Genomic DNA, 26,765 nt, shown 5'->3' with positions numbered 1-26,765 from the left:
GATACTAAACACTCAACATGACAAGACAACCCCCACGAAACAATAGATCCCTTAGACCAATCAATATGTGGACTATGGCGTTTAAGCCAAGGATGACCCAGGACAATAGGGGTAAAAGGAGAGCGAAAAATCAAAAAAGAAATTGTCTCTCTATGGTTACCAGAAACGGTAAGTGTCAATGGAACAGTCTCCTTCTGTACCTTGGGTAATGAACTGCCATCTAAGGCAAATAAAGGAGTACTGTCACTTAAATGCATGAGAGGAATACCTTGTTGTAGAGCCCAACCTTCATCAATAAAATTTCCCTCTGCCCCAGAGTCGATTAAGGCAGAACTGGCAATTGATGAAGCGGACCAGTGAAGCATGACCGGAAGTGACGTACAAGCCCTGGAAGGGGTTTTCTGTGTGATGGCGCTCGCCAGTAACCCTCCATCTACCGACGAGCGTTGGCCCTTTTACCGGACATGCAGACACAAAATGGTCAGCGGCTGCACAGTACATGCATAGACGGTTAAAAATCCTTCTCTCCCGTTCCTTGGGAGAGATACGAAGACCACCTAACTGCATGGGCTCCGGCACAGCTTCGGCAAAAACAGGTGCAGCCTTGACAGAAGAGGAAGAGGGAGCCGCTGTCTCCGTGCGACGGGCTTTACGGCGAAGCTCAAACCGCTTCTCAACCCGGATGGCGAGAGCAATGAGGTCGTCGAGGGAGAGAGGAACCTCCCGAATGAAGATCTCCTCCCTGATCTCCGAATTAAGTCCCTCCAAAAACCGGGCAATGAGAGAAGGCTCGTTCCAGCCACTGGTGGTAGCGAGGGTGCGGAACTCAATAGAAAAATCAGACACCGAGCCTCTACCCTGTCGAAGGACGGACAGCTGTCGAGAAGCCTCAGCGCCATGAGCAGAGCGGTCGAAGACCTGGATCATCTCATTCTTGAATTGAGCGAAGCGGAGGACACAATCCGACTCCGCCTGCCAGTTAACCGTGGCCCACTCCCGGGCGCGACCAGAGAGAAGGGAGATGACATAAGCGACCCTCGAGCGCTCCCTGGCATACGTCACTGGCTGAAGGGAGAAAACCACCTCACACTGGGTCAGAAAGGCACGGCACTGAGTAGGCTCACCCGAATAGACAGGAGGATTGTTAATCCGTGGCTCCGGTGGAACATGAACGACCGGTGAAGAGGCCCGCGGCTGGCGGATCTGATGTACCTGCTGCGAGAGATCAGACATCTGGGCAGCAAGTGTCTCAACCGCATGTCTGGCAGCGGTGATGTCCTCCTCGTGCCGTCCTAGAAGGGCACCCTGATGCTCGACGGCTACCTGAAAGGGATCGGCTGCTTGGAAGGGACTGCTACCCGCTGAGTCCATGTTTGGTCAGATTGTTCTGTTATGGGAATGAAGGACTCAAATGCAGGGATAGCAAAAAATGTCACAGTTTAATAAAGCTGGCCACAGGCAGAAATAACGGCACCAACAAAAACATAGATGAACAGAAAAATATCCAGATGGCTGGTAAATGACAACTCGATAGTCCTCTGTGGCAGAGCAGAACAAAAGGGCAGCGGGATTCACTAAGCACCCGGAGAGAGCGAGAGGAGGCCGATGCCAGCCAGCAGCACCACACAGGTATAGTACAAGTCTCTCTTGAGCCACAGTTCTGTGTATGAAAAATAAACGCAGGGGGTAATTCCAACAGCAACAATGTAATCATCACACACGAGACAGGACAGGACAGGACAGGGAATAATAGATATTAATCCAGTACAGAAACAGACACGTCTGCATAGCTTAACAATCTGACAAAAGACAATGACAGGGCACGATAGATAAAGCCTAGGTTAATGAGGGAAGATGAGGAACAGGTGGAGAGAGAGAGAGTGGAAACAGCTGCGGCAGAGAGTAATGAGAGCGGGCGATGTGTGTGTATGTGTGTATGATAGAGTGTGTGTGTGTGTGTGTGTGTGTGTGTGTGTGTGTGTGTGTGTGTAGAGAAAGAGAGAAAGAAACTGGGTCATGACACAACTTGCTTAATAATGTTTGCCCATTTGGATTATAATAACGATTGCTCGGTCAGTGCCATGGCCGCTTTAGCTTTACTTCTTTGCTATCATCTCTGTGCTGTTTGAGCAGAGTCACGAAAACTTTAGATATAACAGCAAGACGGTCAATTTATAATATTATTATAAAAATTAGAGAAGTCAATGCAAAATGCGCGGTACGTCAGAATAGGTCCCGCCTTCTAAATAAAACAGCCAATTGTCAAAGGTAAAGTCATTGCGTCTCACTGCAAAAGCTCCTGACTGGTAGCCAGAGAAACAGTGGCGGCTCGTGACTTCTCATCCGAGGGGCGCGAATTCAAAATAAGTGTTCGGAGTATCATGTGTGTGGTTCCCTTTTCCAAAATATGTGTCATGGGTGTGGAGAGATCATGTGTGCATCATGTGTTTTGTCAAAATAAGTGCCTGCTGCACTAGCGTCAAAACCGTTTATGATAAAAGAGACGCTCATGTTCCAAAAGGCACTCCCTTAACATTAAACTCTGATTAGGCATGAGATTATGCGAGTATCTGGCAAACATGATCGTCTCTTTTATTTTAAACCCTTTGACGCGTCTGCAGCAGGCACTTATTTTGGCATGACACGTGATGCACATACGATCTCTCGAAGCGCAGAACACATATTTTGAAATTACGTACCAGACACATGACGGGCTACATACATGTTGTGACGAACTTCGCATTGTGCGCCCTCAGAAAAAGAAGTCACCATCCGCCACTGCAGAGAAACATTAAAAGAGCACATGCGCGTTAGCTGCCTGGTTGGAGCAACCAAATATTAACTTTTTAACGCAATTTTAGCATCATAGAAAAAATTTATGCGACAGTTCATCTGAGTTTTTGTTGCTGTTTTTGAAATTTTATTTAAATGTGAGTGTGTGTTCTCCGAGTCCGATCGACCTTGGGTATTACCCACAATGTTAAACAGACCCAGGACCCGAAGTAATAGATTGAGAACCGACCCGGACCTGGCTGATCATTTGAAATATAGACCTAAAATATAGTCTTCGGGTCTCGAGTCTTCCGTGTAGACCTCTAATGAGCACATCAATTATAAATCAATTATTAAGCAACTAGACTAATAGATGAATGTTCATTTTGTCTATCAGGGTAGGTAAATATACAGCGACTTTTGTTGCAGTTTGAGTTAAATCACTCCTCAAACTGGCCCATCTTTGTTCTTTTACATTTGGACACGACTGTCGGAGATTGCCCCCTAGTGGCAGTCGTAATGAAGTTTCAGTTTAATCATAAATTCATGGCAACATGGGAGAGAAGCTCATTCCTGCACAAGCGGCTTTATTTCTAATATTCACCATAGTAAAATAAATAAATGAAGGAATTAAACAATAAACAGCTACAGCATATATGACAAAGACTGACAATATATTTGGAGAGAACATAGGGAGACAATGTATTAGTAATGTAATACTTATCAGTAATCAGTTTTTTTAAGGATTCAAATGCAGTGCTGGGCAGTAGCTTCACTACAAGTAGCGAAGCTAGTAGTTTAACTACATTTTTCAGTAGCTTGGCGGTAGCTTAGCTGCTTTCTAAATCAAATAGCTTTTCAGTAGCTAAGCTCTTTTTTTGACCAAGTAGTGAGGTAGCTTCCACACAAGCTACAATTTTCCAAACATTTCTAAAGTCGTCCTGAATTTGAGAATAAGCGCGTCATTTGAATCGACACAGGATGTCGATTGTTCCGTATTTTCGAGTTGTGCAGCCTTCATTCATACAAAACATTACCACTCGCATTCTGTGAAGACTCGTGCTCTACCTCTGATTGGGTTATGTCATCAAGCCAAGCTAATATAAAAACTTGTAATAAATATTACAATTGAAATTATTAATAGAATGTGCTTTGGCGGGCTTCTCACAGACTCTGTGCAGGCTACCTGCTGCCTGCGGGCCCACGTTGGAGACCCTTGTGTTAAGATATGTCAGGGCCAGGTGTTTTTAAATAAAGGCAGCTCAAACATGCATTTTATTCTGGGAGTAAGATAAGTCCAGCAAACAGCCCCAAAATGTGAAGTATAGGCCTACATTATGCTTGTATTGCTTATAATTACCAAAATGATAAATTGAAACTGAATAAATAATTACATAATAAAACTGGTTAAAAATGAAAAAGTAGCTTGGATGTAGCAAGCTACTATTGATGTAGCTTAGCTTGCTACATTTCCCAGGGGGGTAGCTTCAGTGTAGTGAAGCTTCATTTAATGTGAAGTAACTGGTAGCTTAGCTCACTACATTTTCCAAGTAGCTTGCCCAGCACTGTTCAAATGTTATTGATAAAGTTAAACAAAAAGGGATTAATAATCTTCACCTTGAAAAGTGTTTTGATTGGAATACACTGAAATACATCATGTTGGAGTATTGCATGGGGTTTAGTTGCACAAGTTACATTTTTTTAACGGATTTAACGCTCTAAACAAATTGAAAATTATGCATCCAAAGATGGTCATCACCTCACGCCGGCCCTTTCATATCTATAGTAGTGAATAAATGACTTCCGTTTTTTGGCCGTCGTTTGTCGTGTACAGTGAAAAGGTGGCTTTAGGCCATTTCTCACACTGAAGGGCTGCATCCTCCGGAGGTCGCATTTGTTGGCTGCATGCGTCATAAAGATGGTGTAATTTCAGAATATTACCAATTATAATGTTTACTATTATACATACTGTAGTTCATTGTAAATTGTTGTAATATGCTTATGACTTGTGAATGTAATGCTCAGTTTACTGAAATAAACCAGGCTTGATGACATATGCAGCCTGCATATGTGACCTCCGGAGTATGCAGCCTTCTGTTTGAGAAACGGTCTTCATGTGTAGTACAGATTAAATGTGACCCAGTCCGTGTAAGCCCAGCTTAAGTCATTTTAATTGTGATTTATTGTTTTCTACACAAAATCAACTCAAAAAACAGTAAAAGGATGTTCCTAAAATTCCACGCATGACTCTTCAAATTTTATGATATTTTATTTAACTATGTTTCCTCTTATATTTTTACCATATACATACATTAGGGTGGTTTATATTACAATTGGTGTTCTTTTGTTTAATAAATGTTTATAGCATTTTTTTCATGTCATGAAGCCACATGTGAAACTAATTCAGCGTGTGGCCGTCCATTTTACTAACTGTGCTATGGCAGTGTTATTAAGTACAAAGCAGATGTATACAAATTAATTAATTAAATACTCTTTTTTTAATTAAATACAGTTTTTAACTGCAAAGTAGTTTAGATGTGTCCTGTATTTTTCAGCTGCCTGTTTTTACATTATTATTTATATGGTTTGAGATGGTCATTTCTAACTGCTTTAGATGTAATTTCATTGTCCGTTGAAGTGTTTCTTAATTTACAGAGTTTATTCTTTGACTCTAAACGGTTGCTTACAGACTCAACTTTGCTCTTTGAACAGAATGTGTGATCATGTTGATACTGGAAGTCATTTTCACTTCTCAAATCATCTGCAATTGCTTTAGTATAAAATCCTCAGGATCCATAAATGAGACATTTTAACAAATCTGCTTTCAGCAAAGACTTCTCATTTCTGGTAAGATAATCTAAAACTTATATTTCTTAAAAAGAAGAGATTGTAAAACTGCTGTTGATCTTAAACGTTTTTGACCTGCTCAATGCTTGCATGATGTCATAATTAAATATAAGTTTGATTAGTACACGTGAGTTACATTGTGGGGTTGTAATATATAATTGCATGAGTTCATTTATTCATTTATTGCATATTTACAGGTGTTTGTTTCAACGGACTGATCTTATTTTAATGAAGAGATGAAGACGGAAATGCAAATCATTATTCTTATTTATTTGTTACAAGGTTTGCTTTTCATCATTTTCATTTAGCAAAAAATGTGTTTGGTTTTTCTAACAAAAGTATGACATGTCTACTGTTTTGCTAACTGTGAAAATATGGGTGTTAAAAGTGTGAATGAAAGTGCTAAATGTATGTTTGGTGTTTACACAAAGGAAATGTACCCATAAACTGAACAGTTTAACACAGTGGTTCTCAAACTGGGGGCCGGGGCCCCCAGGGGGGCCGCGAGATGGTGCTAGGGGGGCCCCAGTTTTATGACATTTTATAAAATACATTCATTTATCATGAATTCTGTATAATTAAACCTAAAAAAATAAGGCTACTAACCAACAGCACTACTTTGTATAACTTAATATGTTTTGTTTAATTAAAATGTTATATTTTAGATACGTTTTTTGTCATACATTTCTTTGGGGGGCCGCGAAGGAATGCACTGTACACAAGGGGGGCCGCACGCAGAAAAAGTTTGAGAACCACTGGTTTAACATACACAGTAAAAACATACTAAATAGTACTTTTTAAATAGCTTAAACACTGCCAGGTTTTGTGATAGTTGGGGATAGGGACTGGGGTAGGATAAGGGAATAGCATATACAGTTTGTACAGTATAAAATGCATTGGGTCTATGGAATTAAACGATGTACAGTATGCCTGACTGGTTGTGTGTGTGAGTTAATAAAGAAATCCTTATTAATAAACAATCATTATGTTTGTATTGTAGGTGTTTGGTGTGGAGATTGGAACATCAGTCTGCCAGAGAAGATTGAAGCTCTGAGTGGATCCTGTGTGACCATAAACTGCACATTTACTATTAATAACACATATGACAAAGATCTCACTGACAGTGCTGCAGGAATGTGGTTTAAAGATGGGCATCTAGACAACAATATTGTGTTTAACTCCAGCAACTCCAAACTCTCTTTTAAAGGGGCCATAACTGGAAAATTACAAAACACGGACTGTACTACCATCTTTTATAATGTTACTTCAAATCACAAAGGCACATTTTACTTCAAGATTGAGGGTAATGGGGGACTGAAATGGAAGTGTAAAGAAAAATCTGTTTCAATAGATGTGATCGGTGAGTGATCATGAGTACAGTGCAATAAAATCTGTTTTTGTTTATGAAATAAAAACATTTAGAATGATTAGCTCGAGTAATAAATAAAAATCTAAGAGAACAACAAAAAAAGTTACTTTGTGACCTTCTGGTGACACTGCAAATATATCTGTGTGCATTTCAGACTCTCCCCCCAATCCCACAGTGCAGATGTTTAAGGATCAGATGGAGGTTGAGGTTCATGAGGAGGTGTTAGAGGGGAGCTCTATGTGTCTGCGCTGCTCTGCTAAGACTCTCTGCTCCTCTTCTCCACCAACTCTCACATGGAGCTCCACTGACAGACTCCACCTCAATAGTCCCTTTCACACATACAGTCTTTACTGGTAATTTACTGGTAAATTGCAGTTAACATGTCATGTGTGAACAGAACCTTTCCGGTGCTCCCAATTTACCAGTAAGACAGGTTGTAAGATTAACGGTAATTTACCGGTAAGCGCTGTGTGTGAACGAAAAATATAGCATTACCGGCATTTAGATGACGTCAGACCGCGCTGACAGATCGGGCGGGCCAATCAGGAAGTTTTTTATACAGGTGACGCGGTTTCCCCCAGACTGTTTACGGACGTTTCCACACACATGTTGCTTAAAAGTCAAGCACACCTGAAGTTAACATCCACATTTCTTCACCAAAGTTGTTTAAAACGGCTTACCATCTAATTGCCAAATTGCTGACGTCCTTAGCACACCATCTGTGAAGCCTAATGTGCAAATGCGCAGGTTCCGTTTGACGCCGCCTAACGCAATGTTGTTTGGTCACGAGCAACTTCGCGACCGTTTGCCACAGATGTGAAAACAACAAAATACGGACCGTGGATATTAAGTCATAACCCGCCGTTTACACATACGACACGGACGGAGCTCGCCGGCCGCGCGCCACAGGTAACTTCCGCTTTCTCTCCGAATTTACCGGTATTTTGATACTGATGTGTGAATGATGTCTTACTGGTAAAAAGACGGAACGTCACTGCATGTGTGAACAGCACATTTTTGTATTTACTGGTAAATTCATTCTGGTAAATTCATGGTAATTTACCAGAATTACTGTGTGAAAGAGGCTAATGAGAACAGCAGACTACAGCTGGATCAACAGAATCAAACTGAGATCTGAACTTCACTGCTACTCACCTTCAACATGGAGTCACTTTCATGTGCACTATAACCTACCAGCTACAGCAGAGAAACACAACAGCACAGAGATACATCACATTACGTGTTCAGTGTAAGCGTAACAATATATACTTGTTTACCATATTGTATATTACATAGTGATTTTCTGAATTTGTTTCTCCTTCAGATGGTCCTAAAAACACATCAGTGTCTGTGTTTCCATCTAACTCTGTACTGGAGGGCAGTTCAGTGACTTTGATCTGCAGCAGTGATGGAAATCCAGCAGTGTTCAACTACACCTGGTACAGAGAGAATGGAGGACAGCTGGAGGAGCTGCAGACTGGATATAATCTCACCTTCAATGTGACTGATCGTACACACACCGGACGCTACTACTGTCAAGCCAAAAACCAACATGGTACCCAAAACACATCAGTGTTGCTGAACATTCAGTGTGAGTATTAACTGTATTCACGTCACATTACATGTTTTAGTGTAGGATTTTTTTTTCTGTATTTATTAATAATATTTCTTCTTCACTTCAGACGCAGCCAAAATGTTTTTTTTTTCAGCTGTAACAGAACTGATGTAACTGTGTGTTTGTGTGAGGCTCATGGGAATCCCTCTCCTAAAGTGGAGTGGCATCTATCTGGACGTCCTGTCAGTAACTCTACAAACACATTCATCAGTGAGGAGCGATTGAACAGCACAGACTTGAGGAGCTTCATTTCTCTCCATCAGTCACTTACACACACAGACACTCTGCAGTGTGTCACCATCAACACTCACGGCAGTGAAGTGATTCAACTGGTTTCCAGACCTCAGGAGATGACACGTAAGAAAACTAACTCTAATTCACACACAATACTGTGTTTACAATTTGCTCACACATCTCAAAGATGCACAACTGCATTTCACAGATCATTTTTGCTCATACAACCAATATTTACAAAACGTTTGGAAATATTGCTTATTTTCTATCCAATAATACCATAACATTGAACAAACCCAATATTTGAAAAACAAAAACAGATTAAATAGAAAATTGTGAAAAATAATTTTTTGTCTCTATTTTCTGGTGGTTTATCACACTGTAAAAGAAACTTAGTGCTTAAGGGACACTTTTTTTGAAAATATGCTCATTTTCCAGCTCCCCTAACTTTTTTGGAATCCATTCAGCTGATCTCCAGGTCTGGCGCCAGCACTTCCAGCATAGCTCAGCACAATCCACTGAATCTGATCAGACCACCAGCATTGTGCTAAAAAATAATATTTATAATATATATAATATTTCTACTTGTTTTAAAATGTACAGGTAGTGGCAAAATACCACAGTACTTGTGTGGTACATGTTTATTAGAGGCATAATATACTAATTTTGCACTTAAATGGGGCAGTTGTAGCTTAGTGAAAAGAGTGCCAGCCTTAACATGAGAGCTGCCGGTTCAAGGCTCACGACTGGCGTGTTGCAACTGTGGTGCCCTTGAGCAAGGCACCTTAGCCCCAATTTACCTATAGCTAAGCCACGCCCCCTCCACTCATTGGACAAATAATCAACATTCGGTGACAGGCGCAGGTATGGCAGCTGGCACAGTAGGAGACATTTCACAGGAGTCAATTTATGATTTTTGGAGACAGAAAGTCTATATATCATCTCGAAGTTACCAAAAGGGTCTTAACTATGCATTGGAGGGTTATATTAATAATTTTATTGTTGAGAAGTTCGATGAAAAGCTTCAGCATACATTTTCAGGACAAGCATTTTTACCATCTTTACCAAGAGTAAGTTACCTCTCTGTTAGTTGGCTGCTACAGTATTTACATGAATCATTCAGCACAACATGCTATTACAAATAACAAATAACATTTGTTATCTCGGTTATTTGCAGATACGTTAATGAAGTTATGTGACATGATGTACAACGCAGCTAGAAGTTAACGTTAACATTTACCAGGCTAACGTTACATTAGAGATGTTAAAGATAACCTTCAAATACTTTGTTGACTTAGCTTAGAACAGATGTAGACATCCTTGTTTAATTCATCCACGTTTAGTTGGTGTTGTGGTCTACCGCGCATTACTTAATCTGGATTAAGCAGACACTTATCTCAATTGAGATGTGGTTAGGGAAAGGGTTAAAAATCGTCTAGTGTTTCGGGACACCTAGTGTTGGAGTTGTATGCACATCCATGCACATCGTTTGATTAAACTTAAAATGACAAAAAAAATAAAAAAATGAATGAAACTAACTAACTGCACTGACTAACTGCAATGCATTTCAATTGACGTGGAAGGAAAGAATGTCCAAGTGTATTGGGTTGCTATGCGCACAGTGATTGGCTCATCGCGTGTGGGGGCGTGGTTTAGCCATAGGTCAATTGCTCCCCACTGCAGTGATAGCTGCCCACTGCTCCTACTAGTGTGTTCACGACTTGCAGTGCGCGTGTTCATTATATACTGGATGGGTGAAATGCAGGGGTTATATTCCAAGTATGGGTTTCCATACATTGGCAAATATGTCACTTTCCAAAATATCCTAAATTCACTAGCCCAATGTTATAAATTTTTTAATAACTTCATTTACTTTCTTCCAGATTGAGCAACAAGTTGAAGGTGAGTTTGTGATGTTTTACTATAGTAGATGATAATGAAAGTGATGATGATGTTTGAGATTGTTTTTGTTTTCAGGTTCACAATGATGCAGGCATATATGCTTCTCTTCAACTCTCTGCTCCAGTGTCTGAATATGAGACTTTAATTATTAAAAAAACGTTAAAAGATCTGTCCCTTTGTATATAAATAAATAATTTAATTAATAATGAATAAAACTTACTGGGGAGGTTTCCCGGACAGGGACTAGACTTGTCTTAGACTAAAATAAATGTAAGAGCTGTCCAAACTGCAAACAACCTGCACAGACATATCTTAAAATACACCAGTTCCTCTTTATTGCCTCAAAATGCACACAAGTAATGTTTTTAGTAAGGTATGTTTGTTAAAACTAGTTATATTTCCTAATTAAACTAAGGTCTAGTCCTGGTTTAAGCTAATCCCTGTCCAGGAAACCACCCCACTATCTACTCCATTTTCATGCATCAGTGCAGCTTTGACGTTAGTATTTTTTTACATGTAGTGATTAATCTGTGACGTTCAGATCTTTGGCAAAAGACAGAAATACCAACACTCTTAACATGCGTAAAGGGACCATGCTTAAAAATTAACTGTACCCTTCATCTGTTATCACACTGAGATCTGGCAGCAACAAATAGATGTTATTGAACTGTAAATGTCAGTGGCCATGAATTTATGCAGACAATTCTTAGTTTTTGTGATACAGTTTCTTTAAACTAAATATAGAAAATCATATGTTTGTTTAAATGCTTTCTGATTTTGAATGTTGTACTACACTGTAAAAATTATTTCCTTCCTTGTTTTTTTTTATTTATCTTGACAAGGGATAAGTTGCAACTTATAAAATATAGTTGAAAAAGGTAAACTTAATTGTATAAGTTATAACAACTCATCTCTAGTCAAAATAAATAATAATAAGTTAAAATGACTTGTAAATCTGAGAAAAACATTTAAGGCAGAAAATGTTTTTTACAGTGAAACAATTTGTATTTAACAATGGTTTTCATTTGATATATTATTTACATTTACAATATATATATATATATATTTAAAAAAAAATTTATATTAATATTTTGTCATTAAAGAGTCAACCTTCTGATTTCTGTACAGCTAGCGGTTTTCTTCCGTGCTGAAAACCGGCGCTCAGCGGTTTTCCCATGCTCGACGCTGAGCGTCGAGAGTTGAAAGAGATTCAACTTTGGGTGAAAAGCTCCACTCATCAATGTCAGTTCTCACACAGCCGTCCAATCACAGTGGAGGAGGGGCGGGACTTTACCACAGCAACCAACCGGCTCGCAGCTGAAGTATCAGAGCTACCAAAGCGCTCAGCTGAAGAAAGCTGGCACTCAGCTGGCACTCAGTTGAAAAACAGCTGGCATTCGGCACCCTCCAGGTGTTTTCAGCCACGTTTAAAAGTGTTGGTGTGCACAACCCATAATGGAAGCGTGGCATTTTTCACAAAAGCCAGTACTGTAGCTTGCGTTTTTTTGTGCTAAAGCCGAGAGTTGAAAAATATTCTGGCGTCCAGCGGGCGTTTCAAAGCTTTGGTATGCACAACCTCTTATGGTGGTTATTTTTATGTGACTGGGTCCTTTTTCTTGGTATAGCACTCACCTAGGAGAAAAAAAAAATTTCTCAGTCCTCTCAGAAATGGTTTATATAATAAGCACATTGTATTTCTGAAAGATCTGATGTGAGTTTCAGATCATTTTAGCCTGAATATTTTAGACATAAAAGTGTGAAGATCTTTTTTCATAAAGAGGATGTAAAGAATTTTCTCTCAACTTGTGACTGTTTAACAGGACCTGGTCAGTCTGTCACATTTATTTTTAAAAAAATTTGCAAATTAAACATAATGTGTAATATCTGAAATAACGTGAGCCTCATGCAGTTTATTGCTCATTTGATGTCATCTTTTTCTCCCTGCACTCCAGTGTCAGATCAGGCTTTCATTTCACATCCTTTGAATTTCTTATTTTACTACTTCATGATTATTAATTAAATTAATTTACGGATATAGTTTTTTATTTATATATTTCACATGTTAGTGTTATTTAATTTCGTGACTTTCTTTTTCTACAGTTTTGAGTCTTTGTGAACAGACAGTTATACATGATGTTACTTAATCATAGGTGTATACTGTACTGTGATATTTAAGGAGACACAGTAGCCATTCACAATAACATTGTAACATTATTTGAAAAACACAAAATAAAAACATTTGCTAACAGGCTCAGTTTTAATTGGACTTTGTGTTTAAACATAGTTTTGATCAGCCTGTGAACAGAATGGGCGTTCAAGCTGATATAGGAAGTACTGGATTAGTTCACTGATATTAGTCATGATTTGTGTGAATGACTCACAGCACAGTTTTAATGTCAGATCATCAGCAGGATCTTCAGTAAAGAATCCACAGCATCCATGAATCTCACATTTTAACAATCTGTAAAGATATTACACTGTTTACATTCTTTTACTATTTTCTGGTACTTTTTTTACTTATAACTTACGTAGAATTACTGGTTAACTTGTTCATCAGTTTGTTGACCTATTGGGTAGTGTATATTACATTGTACATTCATGCATTTGGCAGACACATTTATCAAAAGTGACTTATAGTGGATTACAATGTATACACTCTAAAAAATTTGCTGTAATTTTGCAGCTGGTTGCCAGTAACTTACTGTAGAAGATAAAGTCAAAAAATTTTTCATGTTCATTTAACTTTGAACAAAATGTTGCCAGTTAATAACATAAATGTAAAATCTACAGTAAGTTACTGGCAGCTAGTTGCCAGTAATACCCATTAATACTGTAATTTCTACAGACATTTTTTACAGTGTACATATTTTATCAGCATGTTTGTTTCCTGTGTTCAAATTCATGACCTTTAATGCTGCTAATGCAATGCAATAATTTGTCACTGAGCTATACAGGATAGTTGCTTTAAAGTCAATCTTGAAAAATGTTTCTAAACATTATAAAATGTTAGTAATGTATTGCTGGAACACACCACTATAAACTATGTAGTAGTTAGATTGTTAAACAGTTTCACTATTTATGAGTTTTGGGTTTTTTAGGTGGCCCTTAAACGGTGGCTCGATGACACACTTGAGCCACCACACATGGCCCCGCCCCTAAAACAATCCCAAGCATCCATTCAGGTTGAAGCAGTATTTGAAAGTTAAGAAAGAAGGTATCTTGCGTATGTGTGGACGTGGTTTAAGGGCGACAGGACACGCCCCCGTTGCATGGGAGCAGAGAATGCAGTTTTTACCCTTGAATTGAACTTATTTACTTATTTTTTATTTTTTGCATAATTCAAATTTCATTGGGTGGTTAATAACATTTGTCTGTGATGTGACAAACTCAGAGCACATTAAATATCTTTAAGAGATTCATCAAGTGGCAGCTGTTTTTATTTAGTGACCTCTACTGACAAAAATGACATTAAACCATGCTACTACTTTGGTACTGTTGTAAGTGTTAAGTAAATAGTGTGCAGATAGACTTGTCCTTTGGTTTAGCCAATACTTTGCATGTTACCTATCACCCTGGCTTCGGATGAGAGTAAAGGATGATAAGGAGAAATGTAGTGGACCAATCAAAACGTCCTCTTCTTCTCGGCTTTGGACAGCCATAAAAGATATCTGCCAGTTGTCCAAGCAGCCTTATCTGATGGAACTGGGCCTTTGTTTGTGTTAACCCACCAATATCCAGTCCTGTAGCTGTTGTAGAGGGGTCCAGAATGTTTTGTTATATACGTTGTATATGTTCACTACATATTTTTATTATTATTTTGTCATTAGAGTCAATCTTCTGATATCTGTATTGATCTTAACCAATACTTCAATAAAGAGACTTTTTAACCTCTGTCATTTTTTGTTGTTGTTGATATAACTGTCACGGAGTGACTTTTGAAGGGCGGAAACTAAAGTGGTGGAAATTAGTTCCGCCCGGACGATGATCCCCGAAACACCAGTCATTTCTGGGAACTCCGGGCAACCCAAATTTGGGTTTTATTGGCAGCAGGTGTGCAGAGGAGTGTGGCGATTGATGGTTGGGCGATTCAATTAAGAGGAGGCACATAAATAGGGCATTGGAAAAAGAGGAAGAGAAGTTTTTATTCCAGCTGATGTTGTGGGTGAGACGGAGCGGTTGAAGCGATTGGAGAGATGGATGTATTGTGGATATTGAGGATTGGGCATGAACACACACACAGGTTTGAGTATAAAGATTACCTTTATTGAAGTGTCATGTTGACATGTGTTATTTCCTTGGAGAAGATCGTATGTATTGAAGAGCTGCCGGAACTACAGTACGAGGAGGCAGGAACGAGGAGATTGTACCGCCGGCTGTGTTTACGCAAAGTATCTGGAAGGAAAAGGGGAAGAACTAATGTCAACGGAACTGTGAGTACGCTGAATTGTCGTCGTGTCAGTGTTTTACTTACAAGTGTGGAGTATCAGTGTGGCCCTTGTGAGTTGTGCTTAGTGTGTAAGCTGCCCCACTGTGGAAAGGATTGGTGGGCGAGCCGGAACCAGCAAAGGAGGGAGTACGTTGCATTGTCGTGGCTTTGACGTTTACATCTGCCCATCCGCTGCATCAGTGACTTCAATTATCCAGGACGAATCCCCGGTCCAACGTGATGTGCTGAATCTATTTCACTGTGAGTGTGCAGAGTCTTTTTTTGACGTGTGTACACCTGGAAATTGCAGTGTTGTGCCGTGTCCCTGTTGTCAGAATTCACTCCCTAGGCCGGCAAGGAAACCCTGTTTTGAGAGAACGTGTACTGGTGCTGGTGGACAACCACTTTTATATATACACCGCTTGTGACTTCTGATCCCTTTTTCCCCCACCGGGTGGTGGCGAGGCAATGATAACCAGTAAGGAACTGTGTGAATATTGTGGGGAATGTCAACGGAGGGAAGTATTGGCTGCTGCCTGAAAAACTAGCTGTTTTGTCTCTGCGTGTGATTACCTGTCTGTGGAGTGATTTCAGAGGCCCGCCCCTGTCTAGATCTCGTGTCCTGTCAGTTGGAAGAGAGGAAAGGGAAGCGTTTGACCTGTTTCCTGTGGGACATACTTGATGCGACTACCTACCTGAATGCACCCATCGTAGTGACACCGGCTGAGGCCGTGTTAGGTCCAACAAGCAGCAGCTTCGACCTGTACCTCCATCTGCCCTTGTTCAAAGCCAAGAGGTGCTGTATCTTTCCCCATACATTCAATAAAGCCAAGTAAATTTGTGAAGGAATTCTGTGTGTCTGTTTGCTACCAGTTCTGCAGGTCCGAGCCTAAGGTCTGAGTCATCACAGGAGTGTTTTCTACGGTTGGAAGTGACCGTGTTGAGTGTTTGTCTGGGAAGTTTGTCCCGGTGAAGAAGGCTACAAGTGTCGTGGCAAATACATCCTCTCCAGTCTCCCAAGCTTCAAAGAGCTAAAGCCTGTCATCCACCTCTTCGAGGGTCTGTGAGTTGTACCCATTATCAGCCATTCTGTATACTCACCTGTATGCCCAAAGCTAAGAGCCAGCGTATTATCCCTGTATACTCACCGGTGTGCCCAAAGTAAGGAATCAGTGTGTCGTCCTGTATATCCACCTGTACCCCAAGAGCCAAGATCCAGTGGATCACTCTTGTATACTCACCTGAACGACCCGAGTCAAGATCCCGTGCATACATTTTGCATACTTACCAACACACTCAAGGCCAAGAATCAAGAACGCCTGTCTGCATACTTACTGGCACGCCCATCAGACTAGGCCCAGTCGCTCTTCCAATACTTACCCATGTACCTTCTAGGTGCTTCCAGTGTTGAGCCCAGGAACTCGCCGCTATCAGCACCAGGTACCCACTTCATTAATTCGTCAGTGTCACTTACCATCCTCATTTCTTCACGTCCAGGAAAAGGAAAGGCTCCACGGGCAGTTCTCCTGCAATACAGAACAAAGACAAAGCTGTGAATATTCGGGTTGAGGTCAAGTGAGGGAAAAACACGAAGAGTCTGAAGACCTGCCTGAGAGCCCTCGTGACGGAATCAGAGCGACTCAGGATTGACACTCTCTGGCCCCGAGAGTTTGCTTTTAGATTCCCTTTCCCCTCCCCTACTTACCTTTTAAATAATTTAAATAAAGTTTGTTTTAATTTACTTGCGCTCCTTGTGTGTCTGGTCATTGGGGTGCTCTTGGGACCTCCTCGAGGTGAAAACTAGGGAGGGGCGAGACTCACGACATCTGTTGTCTGCTCCGACCTGTGACATAACTGCATTACCATTGCTTCAAAGTGATCAGTCACATGACATTCATGGTTATTAAGGGTGACCCCAAATAGTCAAAGATTTGATGCTTCGATAGAAGAAGCCTGATTCGACTACCAATCTCACACTGTTAACTGTGCGTTGTCAGTTGTTTTAGCTACAGATAGGGATAAATCAATGTCCTCTTTTCTTCAAAATCCTCCACCATTTTTTGTAATCATTGGTTTAGATGACTTCTTTGTGACTGGCCTTGTTTTGGTCTCTCCTCTGTGCCTCCACGTTCGTCACTACGTATGTCCTACACTGAAACTCTCTGGTGAATGTGCTTTGGCCGCTAACAGAAGCTAGAAGCAATTATTATTGAATATTTTTCTTAAAAAATCACATCAATTACCCCCAGAAGGCATTTATTAACATCCTAAAGCTGTGTGGATTACTTCTGTGAAGGATGGGTGCACTTTTTTTGGGCTTGAAAGTCTTGAACCCTGTGTTCTACTGTTATAAAGCGTAGAAGAGTCACACAGGCCATTTTCTAAAATAACAAATTGTGCTCGTCTGAATGATGGACATTTGTAACTCGGATGACTTGAGGATAAGTAATTCATGAGGTTATTTTCATTTTTAGCTTATCTCTTTAATCTACACAAACTGTTCTTAGTCCTCTCAAACATGGTTTATAAAATAAGCACTTGGTATATTTCAGACCCAGTAGATATGGAGAAGTGTGAAAATCTTTTTTCATGAAGAGGATGTAAAAAGTTAAAGTTTTCAAAAGTATAAATAAAGATGACATAATGTGTTTCTCAGTTCATTAAACGTCATTTAATATCTGAAATAGCATGAGCCTCAGGCAGCGTATTGCTTATTTAAAGGAATGTTTTTATCATTACACTCCAGATCAGGCGTTCATGTCACACCCTTAAAATTTCTTATCTGATTACTTTGTTTAGAAAATTACTTTACTGATATAGTTTTTTATTTATAGATCTCACATGATAGTATGATTTCATGTCTTCGTCTGCATTACTTTTCCTATATTTTTGAGTCTTTGTAAAAAGACATATGCATGATGTTACTTCAATCATTCATTAAAGGAGCTCTACGTAGGTTCTGAAATTTCTAACCGTTACTGACACCAGTGGCTGTTACAGAAACTGCACCCAGTCTCATGCTCGTTCTAGGTGGGCACACTCGTACGACAACAACCAGAGTTGCCATAGCACCCACAGACAGCTCATTGTTTAGAGATGTAAGAAAAGTTAAAGTACTGTAAGGTTATTGTTTGACAGACCATATTTTAGTAAAACGTTGCAGTGCTACTTTATATTTTCAACTGAAGTCTACTTCTAAAAGTTTTGTAACACTATACTGTAAAACACACTCCCGACACTCACAATCATAATGCACTCATGCTCGAATAAGATAATTCAGTAACGCTTTAGATTACAGCCCGGATAGTACTGCGTAAGTACAGCAAATTTACAGCGTATGCTTCTGTAATTATAGTATACTTATGAAATACGTACACGGAATTATAAGGGAACAATTTATAATATTTGGGGAACAAAGGGGTAACAACCAGGAAAAATACAAATAATATATGCAGTAAGTATTTTATAACTAAGGGCTAACTATTTTAATATTACATGGTATGTATATTTAAATGCTAAAAACGTGGGAGATTACAAATTATTAATACAGCAAGTAATTCATAACTTAGGACTAACTATGCAAATATTAGGCCTACGTGATATGGCGTAGGCTACATGCAAAACAATCTTATGTTGGAGAGTAATTTAGCGAGAACACACACATTCACTGAATTGGCTCGATCACACTCCTCTCCACATATAGCTTGTGCGTGGTGATCACACTGGCGTCATACCATGGCTGCATTCAGCAAACTGTGGGTCTTCATTCAATCATAGTCATACACCACATATATTTTTGGAATAATATAGGTAGGCTATTAAAATATATTTAGGCATAGGCTAAGTATTTTTTTAACCACGGGTGGTACATATTTTATAATTTCATGATGCATGATGATGGAGATTACTAAACAACAAAACTTGAAATTCAGTTTTCAATTGTGTTTATGCTATTTATTAGTATGATACAATTTATTTCGAATTTTCAATAAAGGTTACCTTACCTTAAGAAAGAAAAAGAGTACAGGAATTTGTTGGGTCATCAAGCAAAATTAAAAATATGCAAGGCAACTATGGTGAAAACAAAGCAAGCAAAACTAGAACTATTTTCTGTAGTTACTGTGTAAATATAAAATTGTTTTGTGTTGTTACAGTCTAAGTCAAAATTTTTGACCCCCTTGTTTCACGTTGTTACAGAGTAAGTATAGCATCTGCGGGCTGTAAACTAAAGTGGCACTTGTTACCCCCTTGTTTCACGTAGTTACAGAGTAAATACAACATCTACGGGCTGTAAATTAAAGTGGCACTTGTTACCTTGTTTCATGTAGTTAAAGAGTAAATACAACATCTGCGGGCTGTAAATTAAAGTGGCACTTGTTACCCTTTGTTCCCAAAATATAATAAATTGTTTCCTTAAAATTACACGTATGTACTTCATAAGTACACTATAATAACAGAAATGTATGCTGTAAATTCGCTGTACTTACGTAGTACTTTACTGCATATATTATTTGTATTTTTCCTGGCTGTTACCCCTTTATTCCCCAAATATGATAAATTGTTCCCTTATAATTACACGTACGTATTTCATAAGTAAACTATAACTACAGAAACATACGCTGTAAATTCGCTGTACTTACGCAGTACTTTCCAGGGTGTCATCTAAAGCGTTACCCTTTTTGCATTGCAAAATAGCAATTGTTTGGTAAGACAATGATTCTATAAACAAAAACATACGCTTAAATGTCACTGCTTTTTAAAGCCCATAATGTTTAACGTGCTGAGCATTGTTAATGTCATATGCTCTGGATTTGTTTTCCCTTCAGATGCTCCTGAAAACACAGCTATTACTGTCAAACCAAAAACAAACATGGTACCCAAAACACATCAGTGTTGCTGAATAGTCAGTGTTAGTATAAGTGTTTATTTTACCAGCAAAGCACAAAAACACAAAAGCACAAAGCAGCATCACATGTGTAATGTAAATTTGTTTATTTTTTATCTTTCTTCTTTACTTTCTCTCAGATGCTTCCAAAATCTCTCTCTCTTCAGCTGTAACAAAACTGTGTGTCTGTGTAAGGTTCATGGGAACAACATTACTCTTTAGGATAGGGATTCCCGTGAGCTTCACACAAAGAGACAGTTACATCAGTTCTGTTTAACCAGCAACCATATCACCCTGTAGCCCAAGACTGGTTGCCCACAAAAGCTAAGTAAGGTTGAGCCTGGTTAGTACTTGGATGGGAGACCTCCTTGAAAACCAGGTTGTTGCTGGTAGAGGTGTTAGTGAGACCAGAAGGGGGTGCTCACCCTGTGTCACATTTGTGTGAGTCCTAACACGGCAGTATAGTGATGGGGACACTATACTGTCAAAAAGCACCATCCTTCAGATGAGATGTTAAACCGAGGTCCTGACTCTCTGTGGTCATTAAAATTCCCAGGAAGTATTTTGAAAAAGAGTAGGGGTGTGCCCTGGCCAAACTTACCCATTGGTGTAATAATCATCCCCTCATGTAATTGGTGACATTACTCTGTCTTCTCTCCGCTAATAAACTGGTGTGTGGTGGGCGTTCTGGTGCAATATGACTGCTGTTACATCATCCAGGTGGTGCACACTGGTGGTTGTTGAGAAGGATCCACCTGTCACGTAAAGTGCTTTAAGTGCTGCAGAAAAGCGCTATATAAATATAACAAATTATTATATTATAATTATAATCATCAGAGCCACATGAATGAGCTTAAATATAAACACTTCCTTGCTCCTCATGCACACACATTTTTTTTGTGTACCAACTTCTCTTTTTATGAGGACATTAGACACATTTTTTGCTTACAGCACAAAACTATGTCCTGCTGTAATAACCACAGAAATGCTAGGGAAACTTTTAGTGTACCAAAAACTTCAGACATCAGGCATATTTTTGCTTACAGCACAAACCTATAAAAATTTCAGGAAAACTTTCTCTGCAAAACTATCTTTTACACAGAGCAGAAGTAGCATCAATAGCTTTGCTGAATGAAATGCTTTCAAAAACTGTGAAAAAATAAACAAACCTACATTTTACATCTTATGTCAAACTTTTGAAACATTATGTTGCTGACAGTCAGTCAAGGACTTTTTTCAGCGGAAAAACGCTTTTAGTGATTTTCTCTTTATTAAAGTTGCACTGATATTTATTTGAGTTAATATTTGTATTGCGTTGTAAGAGCATTAAAGGGGGGGGGGCATGATTTTTGAAAAACAGTTTGCTGCTGTCAGAAAAAAATACAAGTGCACACCTATTCCAGCATCACCAACTTCACATATTAGACTTTATTTTATACATGTACAGGTTTAGCTCCAGTTTTTGCTTGTTCTATTAAATATGGTTCATTTCAAGTCACGATTATAGTGATTAATCCTGTATTTCCTTTAAACAGTTTCCTTTCCTGTTTCATTTCTTCAAGTTTGTTCATTGCTTGAAGTAGACGTATAGACAAGCAGACTAGCTGAGGTTATCTGTTTATACAATGTGAAGATTAGTTTTGTATTGGATATATCTGCTTTTTAACTTTCAAAGTGAATGAAACGTTGACTTGGACTATATGAATCACAGAGGACTGGGGTTTTGCAAAATGTCTTCTTTGTTGTTCTACTAAAGAAAAAATGTCACCAACATATATCGCAAAACTTAAGGGTGAGTAAATGAACAGCAATTTTGTTTTTGGAGGGGGTCATATATCCCTTTAATAAGTCTGTATGGATTTGTAACAATATTGTTTAATCTCACTGAACCATCACACACAGGGGCGTGGTCTATCAGTAAAATGTATAAAAATTCAGGACCAAAAGTTATTCAGACACTTCTGACCATGTTTTTTTAATTTAAGATAAATTTGTTCTGCAAATAAACTGTAAAAATGTGTGAAATGTTGAAGGCGTCAATACATATATTCTTTTGCATACTGTCTGAAGCATTTAAGATGTGGGTTTCACATCTTGTTTTTGTGCTTAAATGTTTAAATGGGCAATGTCTAAAATCATGTAACATAGTCATTCTGTAATAATAATAGTTCTGCACTTACTGTTCCTGTTTCACTCTTTTAAACCTCAAACAGATGCACGTGCATAAAAAATGCTTTGCTCACTTGTGATTGGGTTAATGCTACGTTACTCAAATCTAAGCAACATACAAAAATATTTATTTGCGGGAATGGTGTTGGCAAGTTAAAAGTGTGATCTATGTCCACAGTTGGTAAAACTGTAAATAAATTATCCACTTACATTCAGTGATTAGACTTTATAGTTAGACCATTGGAAATATTTATGATTTTGTCACCAATAACAAGCAACACATATTATCTCATACTATCTTGATTTCATTTGTTCCAACAGATGTTTTTTTTTACAAACACACTGTTATAATAAACAGAAAAAGACTAACACTAATCTTCCATAGCAATTAAGTGCCCAACACAAAACAGTAATCGTCACAATGGTGACTTACCTTAGTTGTTTAGATTTAAGCATGTCATCGATGTAAAGAAAATAACTGCAATTGTATATTTCAAACAGAGATGGTGATAGAGAGGGAGAAGTTACAGATAACCTTGGGGATACAGACACTTTATTGAAAACATCACAACAAGTGAAGAGATCGTGATCACAGGCCTGCTTTACAATTGATTCTTAACTTTACATTTACTCTGTTACATTTACTTGTGTAGCTATAAGAGGCAGATCACGCGTGGTCTCAAGTTTCAATCCAAGAGGTCAAAAATAATATTTTCATAATGTGATGCATGCTTTGTGCACCAAAAAGAACCGATTTCTCAGCGTACAGAAATTCTAGCTTCAACCTGAAAAAACACATAGCGGTAAATGTCACATTGATGCCTATTTGAACTCTATTAATGGTAATTTGGTAACTATGGGCACTTTAACCTTATTGTAAAACTATTTAACACACTGTCCGAGTGTTTTTGTCTTATACTCTCTTGTGCAAGCAATGACAATCCTATAAACCTTACAAACAACATGGGCTCTATCATACACCCGGTGCAATGCAACGCAAAGAGTGACACAAGTGTATTTTGCTAGTTTCGACCCGACACAATTATAATTTTCACGTTTAGCGCCATGTTGTTTTAATAGCAAATGCATTTGCACCCATGTTTGCGCCCATGGGCATTCTGATCTAAAAACGAGGTGTGTTCAGGCACATTGTTGGAGCGTTGCTATTTTGAGGCAACTTAAATAGACTACGCCATTGACCAACAAAAACCTAAAGTCAATGGCGCAATATGTTTTTGTTATTTAAAGAGCGCGTTAAAAATATGCGCCTACAAACAGGACGACAACGCAGGTTTGCTTATCACATATGAATGCTCAGCAGCACAATACACTTTTAAATATAAAAAGATTAAAGGATTGAAATGTAAAAGATTATTATTGAGTCTCTTGGAAATAAATGAGGAAGAGCTGCTTTCACCTATAGTCTGGTAAGTAAATAAATGGTTTGCTTTAAACAAATGCATCTATTTTTAAATGATTTTAAATGCTACCTTAAGGATTTATTGTACATGATGACTCTGTACCTGTGGATATGATGAGATGAGAAACATTTTAAGTAATGCTTTTAAAAAATCCCATATGGCGCTGTCAGAGTGCTGAAACGCTTCAGCTCTCTGCACGTTTGTAAATTCTTAATCTCTTGTTTGTATTTTTAGAGTACAAACCTTTAAATTGAAAGCCTGCTATTTGTACTTCTATGACTGAAGAAAATGGCTTTGAAGGTTTTAATTAAAAAAAATAAAATTTCAAAAAGAAAAATGAAAACAACACAATTTTTTAATTATTCTTAAACGGGGGGTTTTCTTCCTCCGCTTAGTTTTTCAGTTTACAAAGGCCGTCATCTAAATAGGGATTAGACATAGCACCAGCGCAACTGGCTTTTAAAGGGGATGAGAGATAAGACTCTTATTTGGTTTATTACAAGTTACGCCCAAAACACACCCCTTTTTCCCATCGTTAAATTAGCAAAAGTGGCATCGGACACGCCCATTTAGACCGTGCGCTGTGCGCTTTAGACAATGCGCTTAGATCGTTAAAATAGGGCCCCATAAGTTCACATCTGCACATTTCCATATCCTTTCTCCACAAAACTAAACAGATTGAACAGCATATTGTCACATCTTGGATTTATACACAAAATCCGGACACCTCACTAAAGTGTAGAAAATACATACAAATAAAAACTTACAATTTGATCCGCATCCATCGAGGTGACGAGTGAAAGACGGTGTTTGGGGTGTTTGGCATATCTGCATTAAAAGAAACTAAATAATATAAATCCAAAACATATCCTTATTGGTATACCATTAACCCAATGTTTAATTTGATAAGTTTTAATGTTTATTTTGAGAACATTTATTATACATTTTGCCTCTGATGGTGGTAAATGTTTCAGAGCATCAAGAAAGCAAAAGATTTGTCACTGAATGCATAAAGCTGCCTTCTACTGGTCAAAACATCAAGGGCTCTATCTACACCTGGCACAATGCGCAACGCAAGTGTCTTTTGTTAGTTTCAACTTCCCACAATTATCATTATACCCATTGGTGTTCTGGTCTGTAAAGGAGGTTTGATTAGTACACATGAGTTGTGCGGTTTAATATATGATTTCAGGAGTTAATTTAGTCTTTTATTGCATATTTACAGGTGTGTGTTTCCTCAGGAGGACTGATCTTATTTAAATGAAGAGATGAAAACGGAAAAGCAAATCATTCTTTTCATTTGTTTGCTACAAGGTTTGTTTTTCTTAATTTTCTTTTAGCAAAAAAAATTTGTACAAAAGTATGAAAGTTTAGTGTTGTACCAACTGTGAAAACATGGGTGTGTCAAGATTGAAAGCGTTAATTCAAGCGCTAAATGTATGTTTGGTGTTTACACAAATATTGAAACTTTAATGTAACTGTGATATCAGTCAGAATAAACAATATTACAAAAATATTTATAACAACAGTTCAAATAAAAATGCACTTGCCCATTTTATTTAGACTGTACTGTTGCTGCTGTGTTATCTTAAAAAAATGATCTCGGACTGCAGTTGAAGGATCAGTAAATAAAAACAAATATATTGTGTTGCGTTGTGTGTGTGCTTGTGTGTGTGTTTATAAAGAAATCCTGAATAATAAACATAATCATCATGTTTGTATTGTAGGTGTTTGGTGTAAATATTGGCCCATCAGTCTGCCAGAGAAGATTGAAGCTCTGAATGGATCCTGTGTGACCATAAACTGCACATTTACTATTGATACCAAATATGACAAAGATCTCACTGACAGTGCTGCAGGAGTTTGGATTAAAGACGGGGATGAAGCAAACAGAGTGTTTGACTCCAGCAGGCCTGAACTCTCCTTTAAAGGGGAATTAACTGGAAAATTAAAAGACATGGACTGTACTACCATTTTTTATGGCATTACTTCAAATGACAAAGGCAAATATAAGTTCAGGATTGAGGGTAATGGTGGACTGAAATATACATATGAACTAAAATCTGTTTCAATAGTTGTTCTCGGTGAGTGACATGATTGAAGATTATTGTTCATTACAAACTGCAAACACGTACAGAGCAATAAAATCTTTTTATTTCAAGTTAACTCAACGCTGCTTCATGAAACAACACTTTGGGGAAAGAAAACCACTGGGTTTGCGCATCTGAATAATTAGTACAACTAAGATAGGAGGCGAGTGAGTGAGTCATTCCCCTCGCACATTAACAAAATGTATGGACTGAGCCATTGCTCCACTGAGACTTCAGGGGATCTGCTTAGATGACTGGCTGGTGTTAGCTCAGTCTCACAAATGGCAGTTCGGCAACCATGTTATACCTTCCGGTTCTTTAGCAGTCGTGACTTCATCACTCGCCACCTACAGTATAGGTTAGTTTTACAAATTATTCAGATGCGCAAACGCTGTGGCGTTCTTCCCCCAAAGTATCATTTCATGATGCAGCATCTTGTTCCCTATCTCAGAGAACCGAGGTTACAGTTGTAACTGAGACGTTTTTTTTAAAATAAAAAATACAGAATGATTAGCTCGAGTAATTAATGAAAATCTATGAACAGAACAAAAAGGTTTCTTTTTGACCTTCTGGCGACACATTGCAAATATATTTGTGTGCATTTTAGCCTCTCCCCCCAAACCCACAGTGCAGATGTTTAAGGATCAGATGGACGGTAAGGTTCAGAAGAAGGTGTTAGAGGGGAGCTCTATGTGTCTGCGCTGCTCTGCTAAGACTCTCTGCTCCTCTTCTCCACCAACTCTCACATGGAGCTTCACTGACAGACTCCACCTCAATGAGAACAGCAGACTACAGCTGGATCAACAGAAACAAACTGAGATCATCTCTGATCTGAACTTCACTGCTACTCACCTTCAACATGGAGTCACTTTCATCTGCACAATAACCTACCAGCTACAGCAGAGGATCACAACAGCACAGAGAAACATCACATTACATGTTCAGTGTAAGAATAAATCAATTTGAACTTGTCGATCATATCATTGTAGATTTCATAGTGATGCCCTGAATGTGTTTTCTCTTCAGATGCTCCTA

General features: G+C 38.6%; 2 protein-coding genes and 1 pseudogene across 3 annotated transcripts in view; all 3 read left to right on the top strand.

The window, feature by feature from the left end:
- LOC129432401 (sialic acid-binding Ig-like lectin 14) overlaps positions 1–26,765 on the top strand; it is a 92,374-nt gene that overhangs the window by 55,280 nt on the left and 10,329 nt on the right. The window lies entirely within an intron of this gene.
- On the top strand, positions 5,856–16,138 carry LOC129432099 (sialic acid-binding Ig-like lectin 13; annotated as a pseudogene).
- Positions 21,614–26,711, top strand: LOC129432098 (sialoadhesin-like). 2 transcript variants are annotated; one of them, XM_073867530.1, is made up of 4 exons: positions 21,614–21,842; positions 24,882–24,954; positions 25,368–25,724; positions 26,338–26,711. In XM_073867530.1, exons 2-4 carry the CDS (start codon positions 24,909–24,911, stop codon positions 26,694–26,696), a joined length of 762 nt encoding a protein of 253 aa, XP_073723631.1. In that variant the 5' UTR covers positions 21,614–21,842; positions 24,882–24,908; the 3' UTR covers positions 26,697–26,711. The 2 variants fall into 2 exon arrangements, with proteins under 2 accessions (XP_073723631.1, XP_073723635.1); XM_073867534.1 differs by having other exon boundaries at positions 24,866–24,954.

Source organism: Misgurnus anguillicaudatus, chromosome 1 (assembly GCF_027580225.2).
Source record: "Misgurnus anguillicaudatus chromosome 1, ASM2758022v2, whole genome shotgun sequence".
In the NCBI taxonomy this organism is placed as follows: Eukaryota; Metazoa; Chordata; class Actinopteri; order Cypriniformes; family Cobitidae; genus Misgurnus; species Misgurnus anguillicaudatus.
Note: the sequence above shows the minus strand (reverse complement) of the source record. Positions and strands in the feature narration are given on the sequence as shown.

What these genes read in the sequence shown, in the direction of transcription:
- LOC129432098 (XM_073867530.1), top strand. Translation starts at nt 24,909, where the DNA reads ATGAAAACGGAAAAGCAAATCATTCTTTTCATTTGTTTGCTACAAG. An exon ending in TTTCATTTGTTTGCTACAAG is followed by an intron (nt 24,955 to 25,367) that starts GTTTGTTTTTCT and finishes TTTGTATTGTAG; the next exon opens with GTGTTTGGTGTAAATATTGG. An exon ending in TGTTTCAATAGTTGTTCTCG is followed by an intron (nt 25,725 to 26,337) that starts GTGAGTGACATG and finishes TGTGCATTTTAG; the next exon opens with CCTCTCCCCCCAAACCCACA.